Source organism: Orcinus orca, chromosome 19 (genome assembly GCF_937001465.1).
Source record: "Orcinus orca chromosome 19, mOrcOrc1.1, whole genome shotgun sequence".
Lineage (NCBI taxonomy): Eukaryota > Metazoa > Chordata > Mammalia > Artiodactyla > Delphinidae > Orcinus > Orcinus orca.
This window is the reverse complement of record NC_064577.1, coordinates 41,552,552-41,569,115: the sequence shown is the minus strand read 5'-3', so window position 1 is coordinate 41,569,115 and position 16,564 is coordinate 41,552,552. Positions and strand designations below refer to the sequence as shown.

Genomic DNA, 16,564 nt, shown 5'->3' with positions numbered 1-16,564 from the left:
CATGGTCTCAGTTTTCAAAGATATGATTTATTTGAATAAGTGCTTTGTTGATACATCAATAAACCGATTCTAGACCAAAGGGAAGACTTGAAACCATTAATAGAGATCCAGGGAGAACTTTGTTAAAGTCAAACCTCTCCAATAGTAGATTGGACCACCCCCTCCAGTAATGCGTTCCCCATCCCTGGACATGGCCAAGGAGAGGCTGAAGGACCATCTGTTGGGATCTTGCAGAGGGATGGCAATGAGACCAGCTGTTCTGTGATGGTTGCTTGGACTCTGAGTCCCTGAACCTCTAATGCCTTAGAACATTTTTATCATAAACAAATCAGAAAGTACCACCTGTCCCAAAATGTGGTTTCTTAGAACTTTTCTGTGAGATGTTCAAGGTAATCTGAGAAAATAGGGTTCCCAGGTCAAAGGTATTTGGGAACACTGGGTTAAACAAAGTAGAATTTCTGCTGTGGTTTCTTTCTCTTTCTTTTTCCTTTTCTTCCCTGCAGCAGTATTTGTTCCATCTTTAATACTGAAATACAGCCTGATTTTTCACGAAGAGGATAATAGTACACAGTATTCCCAGCCGTATCGGGCCGTAGAACACATCTTCTATAATACACAATTAAAATCTCATGGGACACTAGTGTTCAACAGAATATAGTTTGGGGAATTACGTGAAATCATTTCCTCTTAATTTTCTAGGGGTTTGGTCAACAGATCCCATAACTTGATAGAGATATAATAATATTAATGAACATTTTTATCTACTTTACTGCTTGCAAAGAGCTTTTATATATATCCTTTAGGACAATGTTGAGAGCTCACTTTGTTCTGTCTTATGTAATTTGTTAATTCAATATTCCTGGCTATTTGGGAAGAAAATGAAAATTGAACACAGAACATTCAGGAGTACACGAGGGGTTATGAGTACTGCAGAATGGATAAATGTGCTGATTTCTTTTAAAAAAGCAGATTCAAACAATGCAAGAATTTTTTTTACCTTTCACACTCGACTTAGATTCTTCCATTGTCCTATAAAAGTGATAAAGGCTCGTTTTAGTATTAGCAACAATCATAAAAACTTCTCGGGCATCCCTGGTGGCGCAGTGGTTGAGAGTCCACCTGCCGATGCAGGGGATGCGGGTTCGTGCCCCGGTCCGGGAAGATCCCACATGCCGCGGAGCGGCTGGGCCCGTGAGCCATGGACACTGAGCCTGCGCGTCCGGAGCCTGTGCTCCGCAACGGGAGAGGCCACAACAGTGAGAGGCCTGCGTACTGAAAAAAAAAAAAAAAAAAATACAATCAGATGCTCCCCAGAGCAGGGAGACCACTGCCAGCCCCGGGTCCTATGGCCCCTCCCTGGCTTGTCACTCCATCACTGGCCTTCCTTCCTCCTTCAAAGACACCAAGCTCGTTCCCTCCCTTGATGTGCTGTTCCTCTGTCTGGAATGCTCCTTCCCTCTGGTCTGTTTCTTCTCATTTTCCAGTCTCAGATCAAATGCCACCTCCTGGAAAGACCAGACCTGACCATGGTAAAGACTATTGCCCAGACCCCTATCAACAACCATACTTTCCTTTCTTCTCAGTGCTTACCACTGTTTAAAATCCTCTTCCTGCTGTATTGGTTTATTCAGTCCCTCCTATTTACTGCCTGTCTCTTCCACTGCTCTGTGAACTCTGGGTGAGCCCGATCTTGCCTGTCTTCTCCATTGAGGCACCCCTGGTGCTGAGAACAAGAACAGGCCCAGAGTAAGTGCTTAATAAAGATTCATTGAGCAAACAAATGAATCCAAACGATCTTATTGGTCTCAATGGTTGAATTTCTAAGTAATGTAAATATGTCTTAAAATTAAAGATATACTAGTAAACCATTGCCCTTTTATATACTCTGTTCCTTTTACGTTTTTAGTTGGAAAAGGAATCCTGTTGCTCTTTTAAAAGTTGCCTGTCCCACAGCATCCCCTTTGGTGTGTTTTAAGATAAAGGGAATAGAAGGCAGGACAGGGAGAAGAAGCGACCCTGCTGCCTCTCCTCCAGCTACACCAAGGATTCTAGAGGAAAAAGACCTTCTGGGCTGACCACAGGCACATACCTGGCCTGGAAGAAGCTTCTTCCCCACTTTATCCATCTCCAAACTCCAGAATCTCTCCACCATCTCCAAGGTGTTATCTGGCATTCTGTTGCAAGGAAAGGAAGACTCAGGTTCCAGGGGGACTTTCAATGCACATACCTGGGAGGCCTGGTACAGTGGAACAGGTGAGTGTCCGTCTAGGAAAAGCCATGGTATCAGCTCCCGCACGAATGGAGAGAGAATGGCAAAGCGCCGTTGGATGGATGGAGGTGAAGCCATCCACACCGAATCCAAGCTGGGACAGGGGAGAAGAGCTAGATTTGGGGGTGGGGGGTGGGGACGGGGAGAACCTGCTTCCACCACTGACCTGCAGGTTTTGACCAAGTTTCCTTAAAGCATCTACTCTCGGGTCCCCATCTACGGAATGGCCATAATTTAAACTGCCCTCCTTGGTTTAAAGAACACAGTAAGTAGTTGCCACGGACCAGCCGGAGAAAGAGGATCTCACCGCCCAGGGTCAGAAGTAGCACCGACGAATGGAGTCAGAAGGACCAAGACAGCTGATGGTTGGCAGGGCAAATTTTATTGTGCTACAGTTGCAGATTATATAGACTAGAAAAGGGAAGGTTGCCAGACGGTGGTTTACATCATCTAGAGACTGTCTCGGCTCAAGGTTAACTTCCCTGGGAGGAAACCCATAAGCCCAGAATCATGCAGAATAACCTGCGTGTGCAGGGGGGAGACAGCTTTGCTCGTCTCAGTTTCCATTCTTTCTGATCCCTGGGCCCTGTTGGTTTATCTCCCATGAAATGGAACAAGGAGGGGAACAAGTAGGGACGGTCCCTTCGAGCAGCGGCGGCGGCATGCCTGGCATGTCCACAGCCTGCTCTCAAGGCTGACTGCCTCCCACAAGTAGTAAATAGATGTCAGCTCCTCTCTTATCAAGGATTGGAAGCCCCACACTACTGCCATTGGCCACCTCGCTGGCCTTATGCGCCACAATGTGTAGGAAAAAGGCAAGAGCCAGGCGGTGTGTATTCTTGCTCCAGACGCCCAGAAAACTCAGTTTGCCCTTCTGTAAACTGGAGAAGGGGCCAGTGTGGCAGGGGGAAGATTATAAAGCAGCACGAGGAAATCTGGGGGGCTGGTGGATATGTGTGGTGATAATTCTGCAGGGTACACATTTGTCAACACTTACCAAACTGCATGCTTTAAATATGTGCAGGTTATTGTATGTCGATTATCCGTCAATGAAGCTTTATTTTCATGGAAATAGTGATGCTTATGTATCCCTGTCTGGCACATTGAACAAGCCCAGATGTGGTCACGGATGAGGACATCTGAGAAGGAAGTACAAATACCCACATCAGCAGCTGGGCCCTCAGAGACACGAGACCCACGGGCTGGAGGTGCAGCTGGCAATGGGCGCTCTGGAGCCAGACCACCCGGTCTGTGGGCAGTCTCCTCTTCCATGAGTTGGGTAATCAAGGCCCTCTCACCCACCAGGCATGGCCATGGGGTCAGCCCTCGAAACGGACAGACGAGGAATGAATGGTGGCCTGAGGAAGAGGTCGGGGTTGAGTCTCTTTCAACATCAAGAGTGTTTTGCATTCAAGGACCTCAGAGTGGATCCCACTTTGATACACAAAGCCACACAATATGGGCTTCTAGAAATAGTGAAGGCACTGGATGAAAAAAGAAGTCTCCTGAGAGGAATTCTGGTAACACCCCCTCCAGGACAAGGGAGCCAGACTTCTGGGTTTTAGCAGCTATAGGACTTCCCAGAGTGAACAGCAATTCCCACAGGGCGGATGTCCTGCATCTTCTTACCCGAGTGTAGGTCCTGGGTGTTTCCAGCTTGCCTCTGCTCAAGGCCCTCCCTTGAGCCTCTTGATAATCCATCCTGTGAGTGACTCCTTCTCAGAGCCACCCACATAAAACTAACCTCAAAAGGGAGCTCATGCAGGTGCCCATAAGAGACAAGAGGTTAAAACGTGCATCCAGGAGGAGAAAGGGGGCAGACCACCTAGGTGGGCCCACATCCCTTCCCCTCATGTCTCCCCACATTTCCCCATAGACAATAATCCTTTCATCGCTCACCCCAAGACTCTCCATCACATTCCAGTCCCTATGGTTCCTCCTCTCATGTCAGCCCTCCTCGTTGAGGCGGTCTCCAAGCTGCCTCCGGAGGGAGTTGGCTTCCTGATGGAGGAAGGGGACAATTCAAAGTATCACAAAGGATCCTAATGCTCTCCTCTGAGAGAGTGCAATTCAACTTGTGCTTATTCTTAAGCTTTCGAAAGTTCGATTCTCTCTGATCCTCTCATTAACTGGCTTCTGTATTCAATGACTAACCTGAACATTCCACTTTACAGAGTGCTTTCAAGTCCATGACCTCCTTCCGCCTTTGTACTCAGTATACCACTCCTCACTTAAAGAGGTGCAGGGATTTGGACTCAGAGCCGACATGCAATAGACCTTGATTTAAACTCCGGAGCCCAAACACCCAATCCAGTGTTCTTGTTAGTATACCATATAGACTATGGTTTGCTTCTTAGCCATGCGTAATAAGAAGGATAGAGCGCAGCTAAAGAGGAAACAAAGAATGTTTACTTCAAAATCTGCCAGCCTGGGATAGAATAGACTTAACTGGTGATTTGCTGATTTCACTAGTTTAGCTATTGATAAAGGAGGTAACTATCAGCTAATCTCTTCACACACCCAACACAGCTTAGCTGCTTGGGCTTAGGTGGATGTCAGACAGATTTGAATTGGGTTTCTTGTCTACCACTTACTAGAAAGCTTCTAGAAGCTTCTAGAAGCCTCAAGTGCTTCATCTGTAAGATGAAGTTCTAAAGCACTTAGCACAGCATTTGGCACACAGTAAGCACTCAATTAATATTAACTATCACCATTTACATTGTTCTGGCATTAAGGTTTGCACAAAATATCTGTCTTCTTTATTGTGCAACTAATCTAGCAATGATGTGAGCACTTTACAGTGTTTCCTCCAGGCAACACTGAACAGCAGAAAGAGCTCCGGACCAGAAAAGGGAGAGTTGGGTTGTGTTTCCAGCTCAGCCCTCTCTGCAGGGTGGTCCTGCTGGCTTCTCCTGTTACTAAACGGAGAATTGGAATAAAAGATCTGTGCAGGCCCGTGTGCTCCAGCCTGGGAGAGGAAGCGGCTGTGGGCACCGCCTGGCTGTTGACCTTTCCTCATTACTGGGCTTGCCAACCTCCTTCACCCTCATTCCTGCCACTGGCAGAAAAATCCTCGTCTCCTATCACAGATTACTCATTCTCTACAAATCCCTTTTTGTTTGGAGAACAGATTCCTCAGCTGGTTGAGCCTCTCCCACACCCCTTGGCACCTGGAAACAGGCTTTGGCGAGTTTGATCCTGTTGGAGAACTTCACCTGCTCATGATTCTACTTGAGGCAGATCAGCTCCTCCTTCAGGGACTCCACCTGGGCCTCCAGGTCAGACTTGCACAGGGTCAGCTCATCCAGGATCCTGCTCAGACTGTTCAGATCTGCTCCACCAGCTGCCTCAAGGACACCTCTGTCTCATATCTGTGATACAGGAGCACCAGAGGCAGGCCTGGTTTAGTTTGTCAGACAACTGGGAGTTGGGGCTTGTGGTTTTTACAGCCATCTCGTTCATATAGGTTTTCAACGTGCTACCAAAGCTCCTGGAGGAAAAGGCACTGGTAATTATTTTTTAATAAATGAAGAGCCAGTGGATTTAATGGGATAAAAGCACATAAACCGTGAGATTTCCAAAATTAAAACACTTCCTTCATTCTCCTGATTGGACTCTGTGCATAGCAGAGCGTCAGGGGAACATGACTTCTACACTGGATGGGATTCGGAGATGTCCTCTGGAAAGGAAAAGCAGGCAGAGTCTGACTCTGGAGAAGGGTTCTCTGAGCTCTGGTTAGCAATGGCTCTGTCGATCTTAGGGAAACCGTCTAGGGAAAACTTTGTCAATGTTTGTTCGTACAGAGGACAGGCTAAGGGGAAGGAGAGGAAAGAGGGAAGACAACAGCCCCCTTACCCATTCACTTGGTCCTAAAGTCATCTGAGGCCAGCTTGGCGTTGTCAGTCTGCACCACCAGCCTGGCGTTGTCAGACTGCTGCACAGGATCTAGAAGACCCAAAACATTCTAGAATAAGCTTGGTTATTTTTAGCCAATCCCTACTAATTCACTTACTTGGAAGGAACAGAATGAGAAATCACAGTGGATCTTATATAAGATTATTAAATGCTGTCCATGTGCAATAGTTGCTCAATAAATATTTAAGAAATCAAACTAGGGGGAAAAAAGAACACTGACATATGCAAGAAAAGTGTCAATAGATACACAATTTTTCCTTTTCTTTCCTAATAAGCAATACTGAGAAGTTGATAATAACTAACATTTCTCTTTAAAAACCTACTGTATGTCTGGCATGGTAGCAGGAGCTGACGATACAAAAATGAGTAAGCACTAGATCCTGCCCACAAAAAACTTCCAATTCAGTGGAGAAGATAAATATGTCAGCTAGCAGCTGGAGGGGGCAGAGTCATGGATGGAGCCACGCCCTCCCATCCGTCCTGGATGGGTTGGTCCTATGTTCTTCTAGGTAGCTTCCACTCTTTCTGATTTCAGCCAACTCTTCTATGCCCTCACTGGACACTGTGCACCATGAGCCGCCCAGAAGCCTCTAGGTCAAGACGATGAAGTTAAGATAATTAGGTACCCAGAAGAGGACAGCAACAAGAGGTCAGAGCAGTCAAAAGCCCAGGTAAGAGAGAGAGAAATTGGTCCAATTCTTACAAAAATTTCACTTTCTCAGCTTCCTTCTTGGGCTCAGTCTCTTCTCTCACCTCAGGATAATAGTTCCAGAGTCTTGGCAAATGCACGGAAGCATTCAGAGGCAGCTTTTTTTTTTTTTTTGCGGTACGCGGGCCTCTCACTGTTGTGGCCTCTCCCGTTGCGGACCACAGGCTCCGGACGCACAGACTCGGCAGCCATGGCTCACGGGCCCAGCCGCTCCGCGGCATGTGGGATCTTCCCGGACCGGGGCACGAACCCGTGTCCCCTGCATCGGCAGGCGGACTCTCAACCACTGCACCACCAGGGAAGCCCCGGCGGCAGCTTTTAATTACAGTTTATTTATGCAAAGTGCTGCTACCTCCACACAGACTAACACTATGCAAATACTCAGATCTAACAGTCCTGGAACCAGAATAAGACTAGCCCTCAAGAAAACAGAATGGAAAAGCAAGACTTTAACCCATGTGTTTCAATCACACCGAGAGCTTATATTGTTTCTTAATCATATCTCGAATTCCCTCCCTACAACTTCCTGCTGGAGGTAGTGGGGTGCCCACCCCCTCACCTTCTGCTGGAGATCCTCTATGGTCCGGAAGCGGGACTGGTAGTCGGGGCACACAAGGGGATCTTGTTGCTGGCTCTGCTCCCAGATGCGGCTCTCCAGCTCTGCGTTGTCCCGCTCCAGCTGGCGCACCTTCTCCTGGTAGTTGGCCAGCCGGCTGTTCAGGAGCTGCATGGTCTCCTTCTCGTTGCCATTGAAAGAACCCTCACAGAAGCAGCCGCTGTTGCCCACGTTGACGGGGATGTTGCAGGACCCGGGCAAGGTGGAGCCGTGGCAGCTGCGGGGCACACAGGGCCGGGAGAAGCAACTGGAGCTGCAGCTCAGGCTGGGCAGGGAGCAGCTGTAAGGCATGGTGATGGAGGGAGTGAGGTGACCGGCTGAAGACAGAGTCCAAGTTGTCCAAGCCACAGAGCTGTGGGTCTCCTTCCTCTTGGGAGCATTTATAGCCCCTCTGCAGAGGGTGTGGATGTGGAAGACAGCCCTTTTTTCTTACTCATTGGGTTGTCAAAAGCCTTTCCCCTTGGCTTGTTATGTTTCCTCAGAAGAGTCCCTCATCTCATAAAAGACTTTAGTTGGGCTTCTTGCTAAGTCAGAACTCCTCTTCCATGCTGTGCATCAGTGAAGTAAGAGCTTTATGGTGTGGTTTCAAAGGGCTGGACTCGTGAAAGCCCTGGCCTTCATTAGTGGAACGCTATGGCTTCTTCGCTTCCTGGCTTGACAGCCCTGATCCTTCTTGCTGAGATGGAAAAGTATGACCCTTGCCCATGTATCACTCCCTTGGTCAAATTCCAAATTCATGGTTCTCAGAAAGAGGAATAGATCCCCTCTAGGATCATTAAAAGAGCCTGGTTCCCAGTGGCCCTGATATGACAGGCATCATCCGTATCCATAATAATGTCAATCAACGAAACAGCAGATAGTCACCAGGATCATGGTTTGTATAGGGCACCGTGAGGAGTATGGAAGGTAGGATCAGGGCTGTGGTCAGAAGGAGCTCACACTTGTTGAGCACCTGTACAAGCCCAAGTTGGTACTAGACACTCTTCACAAACACGATCTTATTCACATCTCACCATGACCTTTCGAGGTACATGATAATATTCCCATTTTACAGATAGGCAAACAGAGGCATAGAGAGTAGGGGTTAATGTGTTGTGAATCCAGGATTTCAACACAGATCTCTGTTCTTTCCATCATACCATGCTGCTTAAATTAATGAACTAACTCCTTCCCTAACTTCTTCCGACAAGTCATCTCTCCCTCCTGTCTTAGCTTTCATTTCACTTTGAGCATAACCTTGCATGACTTATATGCATATCTCTCTGTGTATTTGAGTTCCCAGAAGCAAAGACATGGTCTAGTTCATCTTTGAATCCTCTGCTCTAGGCACATGGTACACAGTAGGGACCCAATGGACATTTGTTAGGTGGATGAAGGAATGAGCATTGTATAATAATATGAGGCAAGAGATGATAAGGGAGAAGTTGAAAAAATGGGGAGAGAGAGCACAGCCAGAACTGGAAGTTCACAGGGATAGATTTGTGCCGGGACGGGGAGACTTCTAAGAAGCAGAGAGGAGAAAAGCAGATACTGCAGGTGGAAGAATCATGTGCACACAGAACGGTGCAGGAAAGCCCAAGGCATGGTCGAGTACGACTAGGTAACTGGGAGGGGAGAGAGTGAAGGGAAGTGGTGGAAAATAGAGCTGGATGGGGAGGTTGTGACCATATGGCAGAGGTCTTCAATGACAAAGCTAAGGAGCTTAGACTTCCCTGGAGGGCAACATTTTAGCAAACATTTATCTGTTTTAGCAAAATGAAGATAAGGCTGGAAGCAGAGGAGCGGCAAGGTTATTGTAATAGTCTGGGTCAGCAGTAATAAAGAATTGAGTTTAGGTATCTGTAGGGGAAGTGTAAAAGAAGAAACTGGTGTAAGAACCATTTTCAAAGAAACATTTTTTTTAAATCAGCAATCTGAGAGAGGGTCAAGAATGAAACCAAAATTTGGCAAGCATAAGAATTTAGGAGAAAACTTTACCATTCACAGAAACACAGAGAGCAGGAGAAAGCACTGTTTTGCACATCAAGGATGAGTTAGCTCACTTCCTTTAACAAACATTTACTGAGTCCTTCCTATATGCCAGACACAGAGCTAGGCACTGGGGATGCAACAATGAGCAAGAGAGGCAAACCTACAACCTAGTGGAGAATGCACACCAGCCAGGTGGATGATACATCTGTCATGGGGGGAAGCCCCAGCTGCTGGAAAAACGTGCAGCCGGAGATCTAACCAGACTTAGCAGAGGTCAAGGAAGGCTTTCTTGAGGAATTGATGATATTGCTGAGAGCTGAAACTAAGTGAAGAGGAAGGAGATTGTTCTGGGTAGAGTTGGGGCAAACATGAGGGCCAGAAGTGAGCGAGCACATTGCATTTGGCCATATTTCCCATTTTTCACAAACAGCTTAAACAGAAAATGATATTTTTGTGGCTCACTGGGGAAAAGTGACTGGGCTGCCTTGGCCAACTATTCTGAGGACTCAGAGCATCAGTACCATGACTCCCTCTAGCCCATTCACCTCAATAAGTTGGGAAGTTCTGCATTAGAGGAATTGGAAAAAGCTTAGTAAGGATGGTATGAGCCAGGGAGTAACAGATGATCATAGAGGAGAAGCAGACAACCTCAGCCAGCACCAGCATCCCTCCAAAGTGGTTCTTGCCCAGGGCCCAGCCCCACACATCAGACTGCCTGCAACTATTGCAGCTGGGTCTTACAGCCAGCTGCACTGGTGACAAGCCCCCACACTAGTGTGCCTACAGCAATAGTGACCCAGCCACAGACACACACAGATTACACAGCCCTGGAGCACCTGCCTCTGGTAACCAACTGGGACCCCACTGCTGGGCCCCACAAAACACCTTCTACACAAAGCCACTCCTTCAAGACAGGGAGATATAGATGGTCTACCTCATGTGTAGAAACAAACACAGAGAGTTAAGTAAAGTGAGGAGATAAAGAATATGTTCCAAGTGAAAGAAAGGAATATGTCCCTTAGAAAAATAAATAAATGAAATGGCAATAATCAATCTTCCAGATAAGGAGTTCAAAGTAATGGCCATAAAGACATTCAGCAAACTCAGAAGAATGGAGGAACACGGTGATAACATCAACAAAGGGATGAAAAATATGAAAAAGAACCAATCAGAGCTGGAGAATACAATAACAGAAATGAAAAATACACTAGAGGGAACCCTAACCCTGTCAGTCCAGTTGTAAAGACTCCATGCTCCCACTGCAGGGGACAAGGGTTTAATCTCTGGTCAGGGAACTAAGATCCCACATGCCATGCAGTGCAACCAAAAAAAAAAATAAAAAGAAAGAAAGAAAAGAAAAGAAAAAGAAAAAATCAATAAGGAAATATTGGCATTAAATGATACATAAGATCAGATAGACTTAATAGCTATATACAGGACTTTCCACCCCAAAACAGCAGATTCATATTCTTTTCAAGTGCACATGGAGCATTTTCCAGGATAGGTTACATGTTAGGCAACAAAACCAGTCTCAGTAAATTTAAGGAGATTGAAATCATATCAAGCACCTTTTCTGACCGTAATGATATGAGACTACAAATCAACTACAAGAGCAACACTGGAAAAAAACAAATACATGGAGTCTAAACACCATGCTACTAAACAACCAATGTGTTATTGAAGAAATCATAAAGTACCTTGAGAAAAATGAAAATGGAAACACAACAATCCAAACTCTATGGGACACAGCAAATGCAGTTCTAAGAGGGAAGTGTATAGCAATACAGACCTGCCACAGGAAATAGGAAAAATCTCAAATAAACAACCTAACTTTATGCCTAAAGGAACTAGAAAAAGAACAAAGTCCAGAGGTAGTAGAAGGAAGAGAATAATAAAGATCAGAGTGAAAATAAGTGAAATAGAGGCTAAAGAAACAATAGAAAATATCAGTGAAACTAAAAGCTGGTTCTTTGAAAAGATAAACAATTCTATAAACCTTTAACCAAACACATAAAGAAAAAGGAGAGGGCCCAAAAAAATCAGAAATGAAAGAGGAAAAGTTACAACCAACACCAAACACCAAATTATCATAAGAGTTTACAATGAAAAATTATACACCAACAAATTGGACAACCTAGAAGAAATGGATAAATTCCTACAAATGTAAAGTCTCCTAAGACTGACTCAGGAAGAAAAAGAAAATCTGAATAGACCAATTACTAGTCATGAAATCAAATCAGAAAAAAAAAAAACACCCAACAAACAGAAGTCCAAGACCAAAAGTCTTCACAGGTCAATTCTACCAAGCATTTAAAGAAACTTAGTACCTGCTTCTGAAACTATTCCAAAATATTGAAGAGGAAGGAATGCTTCTAAACTCATTCTACTAGGCCAGAATTACCCTGATACCAAAACCAGACAAAGGCACTACAAAAAAATTTAATCACAGGCCAATAACCTTGATGATCATAGATGCAAAAATCCTCAACAAAAATCCTCAAAAAAAAAAAAAAATCCTCAACAAAATATTAGCAGACCTAATTTAACAATACATTAAAATGACCATGCACCATAATTAAGTGGGATTTATCCCAGGGATGCAGGGATGTTTCAATATCCACAAATCAACCGATGTGTTACACCACATTAACAAAAGGGAGAATAAAAATCATATATCATCTCCATAGATGCAGAAATAACTTTTGACAAAATTCAACATCTATTTATGATACAAACTCTCAACAAAGCAGGCATAGAGGGAAAATATCTCAACAGAATAAAGTCCATATATGACAAACCCACAGTTAACCTCGTACTCAATGGTGAAAAGCTGAAAACATTTCCCCTAAGATCAGAAACAAGACAAGGATGCCTACTCTTGCCACTTTTATTCAACATATTATTGGAAGTCTTAGTCACAGCAATCAGACAAGACAAAAAGAAAAGAAAACAAATTCAACTTGGAAAGAAAGAAAGAAAACTGTCATGGTTTGCATTAGACATGATACTATATATAGAAAACCCTATAGATGACACCAAAAAAATTTAGAATAAATGAATTCAGTAAAGTTGCAGAATACAAAATTAATACACAGAGATCAGCTCGGTGCTTTGTGACTGCCTGGAGGGGTGGGATGGGGAGGGTGGGAGGGAGGGAGATGCAAGAGGGAGGAGATATGGGCACGTATGTGTATGTATAGCTGATTCACTTTGTTATAAAGCAGAAACTAACACACCATTGTAAAGCAATTATACTTCAATAAAGATGTTTTTAAAAAATCTATAATGTTTCTATACACTAATAATGATCAATTGGAAAGAGAAATTAAGAAAACAATCCCATTTACAGTTACATCAAAAAGAATAAAATATGTAGCAATAAATCTAATCAAAGTGGTGAAAGACCTGCACTCTGAAAACTATAAGACATTGATGAAAGAAACTGAAGATGACACAAATAAATGGAAAGATATACTGTGTTCATAGACTAGAAGAATTAATATTATTAAAATGTCCATACTGAAAGTGAGGAGATGAAAAAAGATATTCCATGCAAATGGAAATCAAAAGGAAGCTGGAGTAGCAATTCTCATATCAGACAAAACAGACTTCACTCTTCACTTTGACTTCACTCAAAATAGACAAATCAACAGAATTAAAAATGAAAAAGAAGTAACAACTGACACTGCAGAAATACAAAGGATCATGAGAGATTACTACAAGCAACTATATGCCAATAAAATGGACAACCTGAAGGAAATGGACAAATTCAAGGAAAGCACAACCTTCCAAGACTGAACCAGGAAGAAATAGAAAATATAAACAGACCAATCACAAACACTGAAATTGAAACTGTGATTAAAAATCTTCCAAAAAACAAAAGCCCAGAACCAGATGGATTCACAGGCAAATTCTATCAAACATTTAGAGAAGAGCTAACACCTATCCTTCTCAAACTCTTCCAAAATATAGCAGAGAGAGGAACACTCCCAAACTCATTCAATGAGGCCACCATCACCCTGATACCAAAACCAAAGATGTCAGAAAAAAAGGAAACTACAGGCCAATATCACTGATGAACATAGATGCAAAATTCCTCAACAAAATACTAGCAAACAGAATCCAACAGCACATTAAAAGGATCATACAGCATGATCAAGTGGGGTTTATCACAGGACTGAAAGGATTCTTCAATATATGCAAATCAATCAATATGATAAACCATATTAACAAATTGAAGGACAAAAAACATATGATAATCTCAATAAATGCAGAAAAAGCTTTGGACAAAATTAAACACCATTTATGATTAAAAAACTCTCCAGAAAGTAGACATAGAGGGAGCTTACCTCAACATAATAAAGGCCATATATGACAAACCCACAGCCAACATCATTCTCAATGGTGAAAAACTGAAGCCATTTCCTCTAAGATCAGGAATAAGACAAGGTTGTCCACTCTCGCCACTATTATTCAACATAGTTTTGGACGTTTTAGCCACAGCAATCAGAGAAGAAAAAGAAATAAAAGGAATCCAAATCAGAAAAGAAGAAGTAAAGCTGTCACTGTTTGCAGATGACATGATACTATACATAAAGAATCCTAAAGATGCTACCAGAAAACTACTAGAGCTAATCAATCAATTTGGTAGAGTAGCAGGATCCAAAATTAATGCACAGAAATCTCTTGCAATCCTATACACTAATGATGAAAAATCTGAAAGAGAAATTAAGGAAACACTCCCATTTACCACTGCACCAAAAAGAATAAAATACCTAGGAATAAACCTACCTAAGGAGACAAAAGACCTGTATGCAGAAAAACTATAAGACACTGATGAAAGAAATTAAAGATGATACAAACTGACGGAGAGATATACCATGTTCTTGGATTGGAGGAATCAACATTGTGAAAATGACCATACTACTCAAAGCAATCAACAGATTCAATGCAATCCTTATAAAACTACCAATGGAATTTTTCACAGAACTAGAACAAAAAAAAATGCACAATTTGTATGGAAACACAAAAGACCCTAAATAGCCAAAGCAATCTTGAGAAAGAAAAACGGAGCTAGAGGAATCAGGCTCCTGGACTTCAGACTATACTACAAAGCTACAGTAATCAAGACAGTATGGTACTGGCACAAAAACAGATATATAGATCAATGGAACAAGATGGAAAGCCCAGAGATAAACCCATGCACCTATGGTCACCATATTTTTGATAAAAGAGGTAAGAATATACACTGGAGAAAAGACAGTCTCTTCAATAAGTGGAGCTGGGAAAACTGGACAGCTACATATAAAAGAATGGAATTAGAACACTCCCTAACACCATACACAAAAATAAACTCAAAATGGATTAAAGACCTAAATGTAAGGCCAGATACTATCAAACTCTTAGAGGAAAACATAGGCAGAACACTCTATGACATAAATCACAGCAAGATCCTTTTTGATCCACCTCCTAGAGAAATGGAAATAAAAACAAAAATAAACAAATGGAACCTAATGAAACTTAAAAGCTTTTCCACAGCAAAGGAAACCATAAACAAGACGAAAAGACAACTCTCAGATTGGGAGAAAATATTTGCAAACAAAGCAACTGACAAAGTATTAATCTCCAAAATTTACAAGCAGCTCATGCAGCTCAATACCAAAACAACTCACAACCCAATCCAAAAATGGACAGAAGACCTAAATAGACATTTCTCCAAAGAAGATATACAGATTGTCAACAAATACATGAAAGGATGCTTAACATCACTAATTATTAGAGAAATGCAAATCAAAACTACAATGAGGTATCACCTCACACCAGTCAGAATGGCCATCCTCAAAAAGTTTACAAACAATAAATGCTGGAGAGGGTGTGGAGAAAAGGGAACCCTCTTGCACTGTTGGTGAGAATGTAAGTTGATATAGCCACTATGGAGAACAGTACGGAGGTTCCTCAAAAAACTAAAAATATAACTACCATATGACCCAGCAATCCCGCTACTGGGTATATACCCTGAGAAAACCATAATTCAAAAAGAGTCATGTACCACAATGTTCATTGCAGTACTATTTACAATAGCCAGGACATGGAAGCAAACTAAGTGTCCATCGACAGATGAATGGATAAAGAAGATGTGGCACATATATACAATGGAATATTACTCAGCCATAAAAAGAGATGAAATTGAGTTATTTGTAGTGAGGTGGATGGACCTAGAGTCTGTCATACAGAGTGAAGTAAGTCAGAAAGAGAAAAACAAATACCATATGCTAACACATATATATGGAATCTGAAAAAAAAAAAATGTTCTGAAGAACCTAAGGGCAGGACAGGAATAAAGACGCAGACGTAGAAAATGGACTTGAGGACACAGGGAGGGGGAAGGGTAAGCTGGGACGAAGTGAGGGAGTGGCATGGACTTATATATACTACCAAATGTAAAGTAGATAGCTAGTGGGAAGCAGCCGCATAGCACAGGGAGACCAGCTTGGTGCTTTGTGACCACCGAGAGGGGTAGGATAGGGAGGGTTGGAGGGAGACACAAGAGGGAGGAGATATGGGGATATATGTATTTGTATAGCTGATTCACTTTGGTATAAAGTAGAAACTAACACACTTTGTAAAGCAATTATACTCTAATAAAGATGTTAAAGAAACAAACAAAAAAAACACTTCTATATGACTGCAACTCATAATTGACTGGAAAACCAAGTCCTAAAGAGATTTCCCAAAAATTAGCTGGAATCTGTGTGTAGAAGACAACTTTGAAGCATGTCATTGTATCATCCTGCTCCAATTTTTTAAATATTCTCCATACTTTATAGTGATATCTTATGTATAACTATAGAGAGAACATGGTTCAAATCCCATAATTGCTAATAACCAACTATGATTTCAAGCATGTTTCTAAGGCTCAGTTTACTCATCTGTAAAATGGATTTAATTTGCAGCATTGTTAGTAAGATTAATTAAGATAAGCTCCTAGTATTTTGCTTAACCCATAGTTGAGTTCAGTAGATGTGAGCTATATTAGTTTCCCATTCCTGCTGTCACAAATGACCTCAAATTTAGTGGCGTAAAA

The 16,564-nt window shown here is 42.7% G+C and overlaps 1 protein-coding gene and 2 long non-coding RNA genes across 5 annotated transcripts; all 3 read right to left on the bottom strand.

Moving 5' to 3' along the window:
• Positions 1-603: 603 nt before the first annotated feature.
• On the bottom strand, positions 604-4,034 carry LOC117197753 (uncharacterized). 2 transcript variants are annotated; one of them, XR_004478605.2, is made up of 5 exons: positions 3,899-4,034; positions 3,267-3,408; positions 2,090-2,174; positions 1,591-1,723; positions 604-1,272 (listed from the first exon to the last, which is right to left on the bottom strand). It is a non-coding gene; the product is annotated as an uncharacterized LOC117197753 (long non-coding RNA). The 2 variants fall into 2 exon arrangements; XR_004478606.2 differs by lacking the exon at positions 1,591-1,723.
• Positions 4,035-4,167: 133 nt separating this feature from the next.
• On the bottom strand, positions 4,168-7,007 carry LOC125962171 (uncharacterized). Of its 2 annotated transcripts, none has more exons than XR_007473669.1 (4): positions 6,888-7,007; positions 6,125-6,214; positions 5,440-5,640; positions 4,168-4,270 (listed from the first exon to the last, which is right to left on the bottom strand). It is a non-coding gene; the product is annotated as an uncharacterized LOC125962171 (long non-coding RNA). The 2 variants fall into 2 exon arrangements; XR_007473670.1 differs by having other exon boundaries at positions 4,174-4,270; positions 4,424-5,640.
• A 273-nt stretch (positions 7,008-7,280) lies between these two features.
• Positions 7,281-7,800, bottom strand: LOC125962184 (keratin, type I cuticular Ha3-I-like). The gene is made up of 2 exons (XM_049702520.1): positions 7,453-7,800; positions 7,281-7,289 (listed from the first exon to the last, which is right to left on the bottom strand). Exons 1-2 carry the CDS (start codon positions 7,798-7,800, stop codon positions 7,281-7,283), a joined length of 357 nt encoding a protein of 118 aa, XP_049558477.1.
• Positions 7,801-16,564: the final 8,764 nt, after the last annotated feature.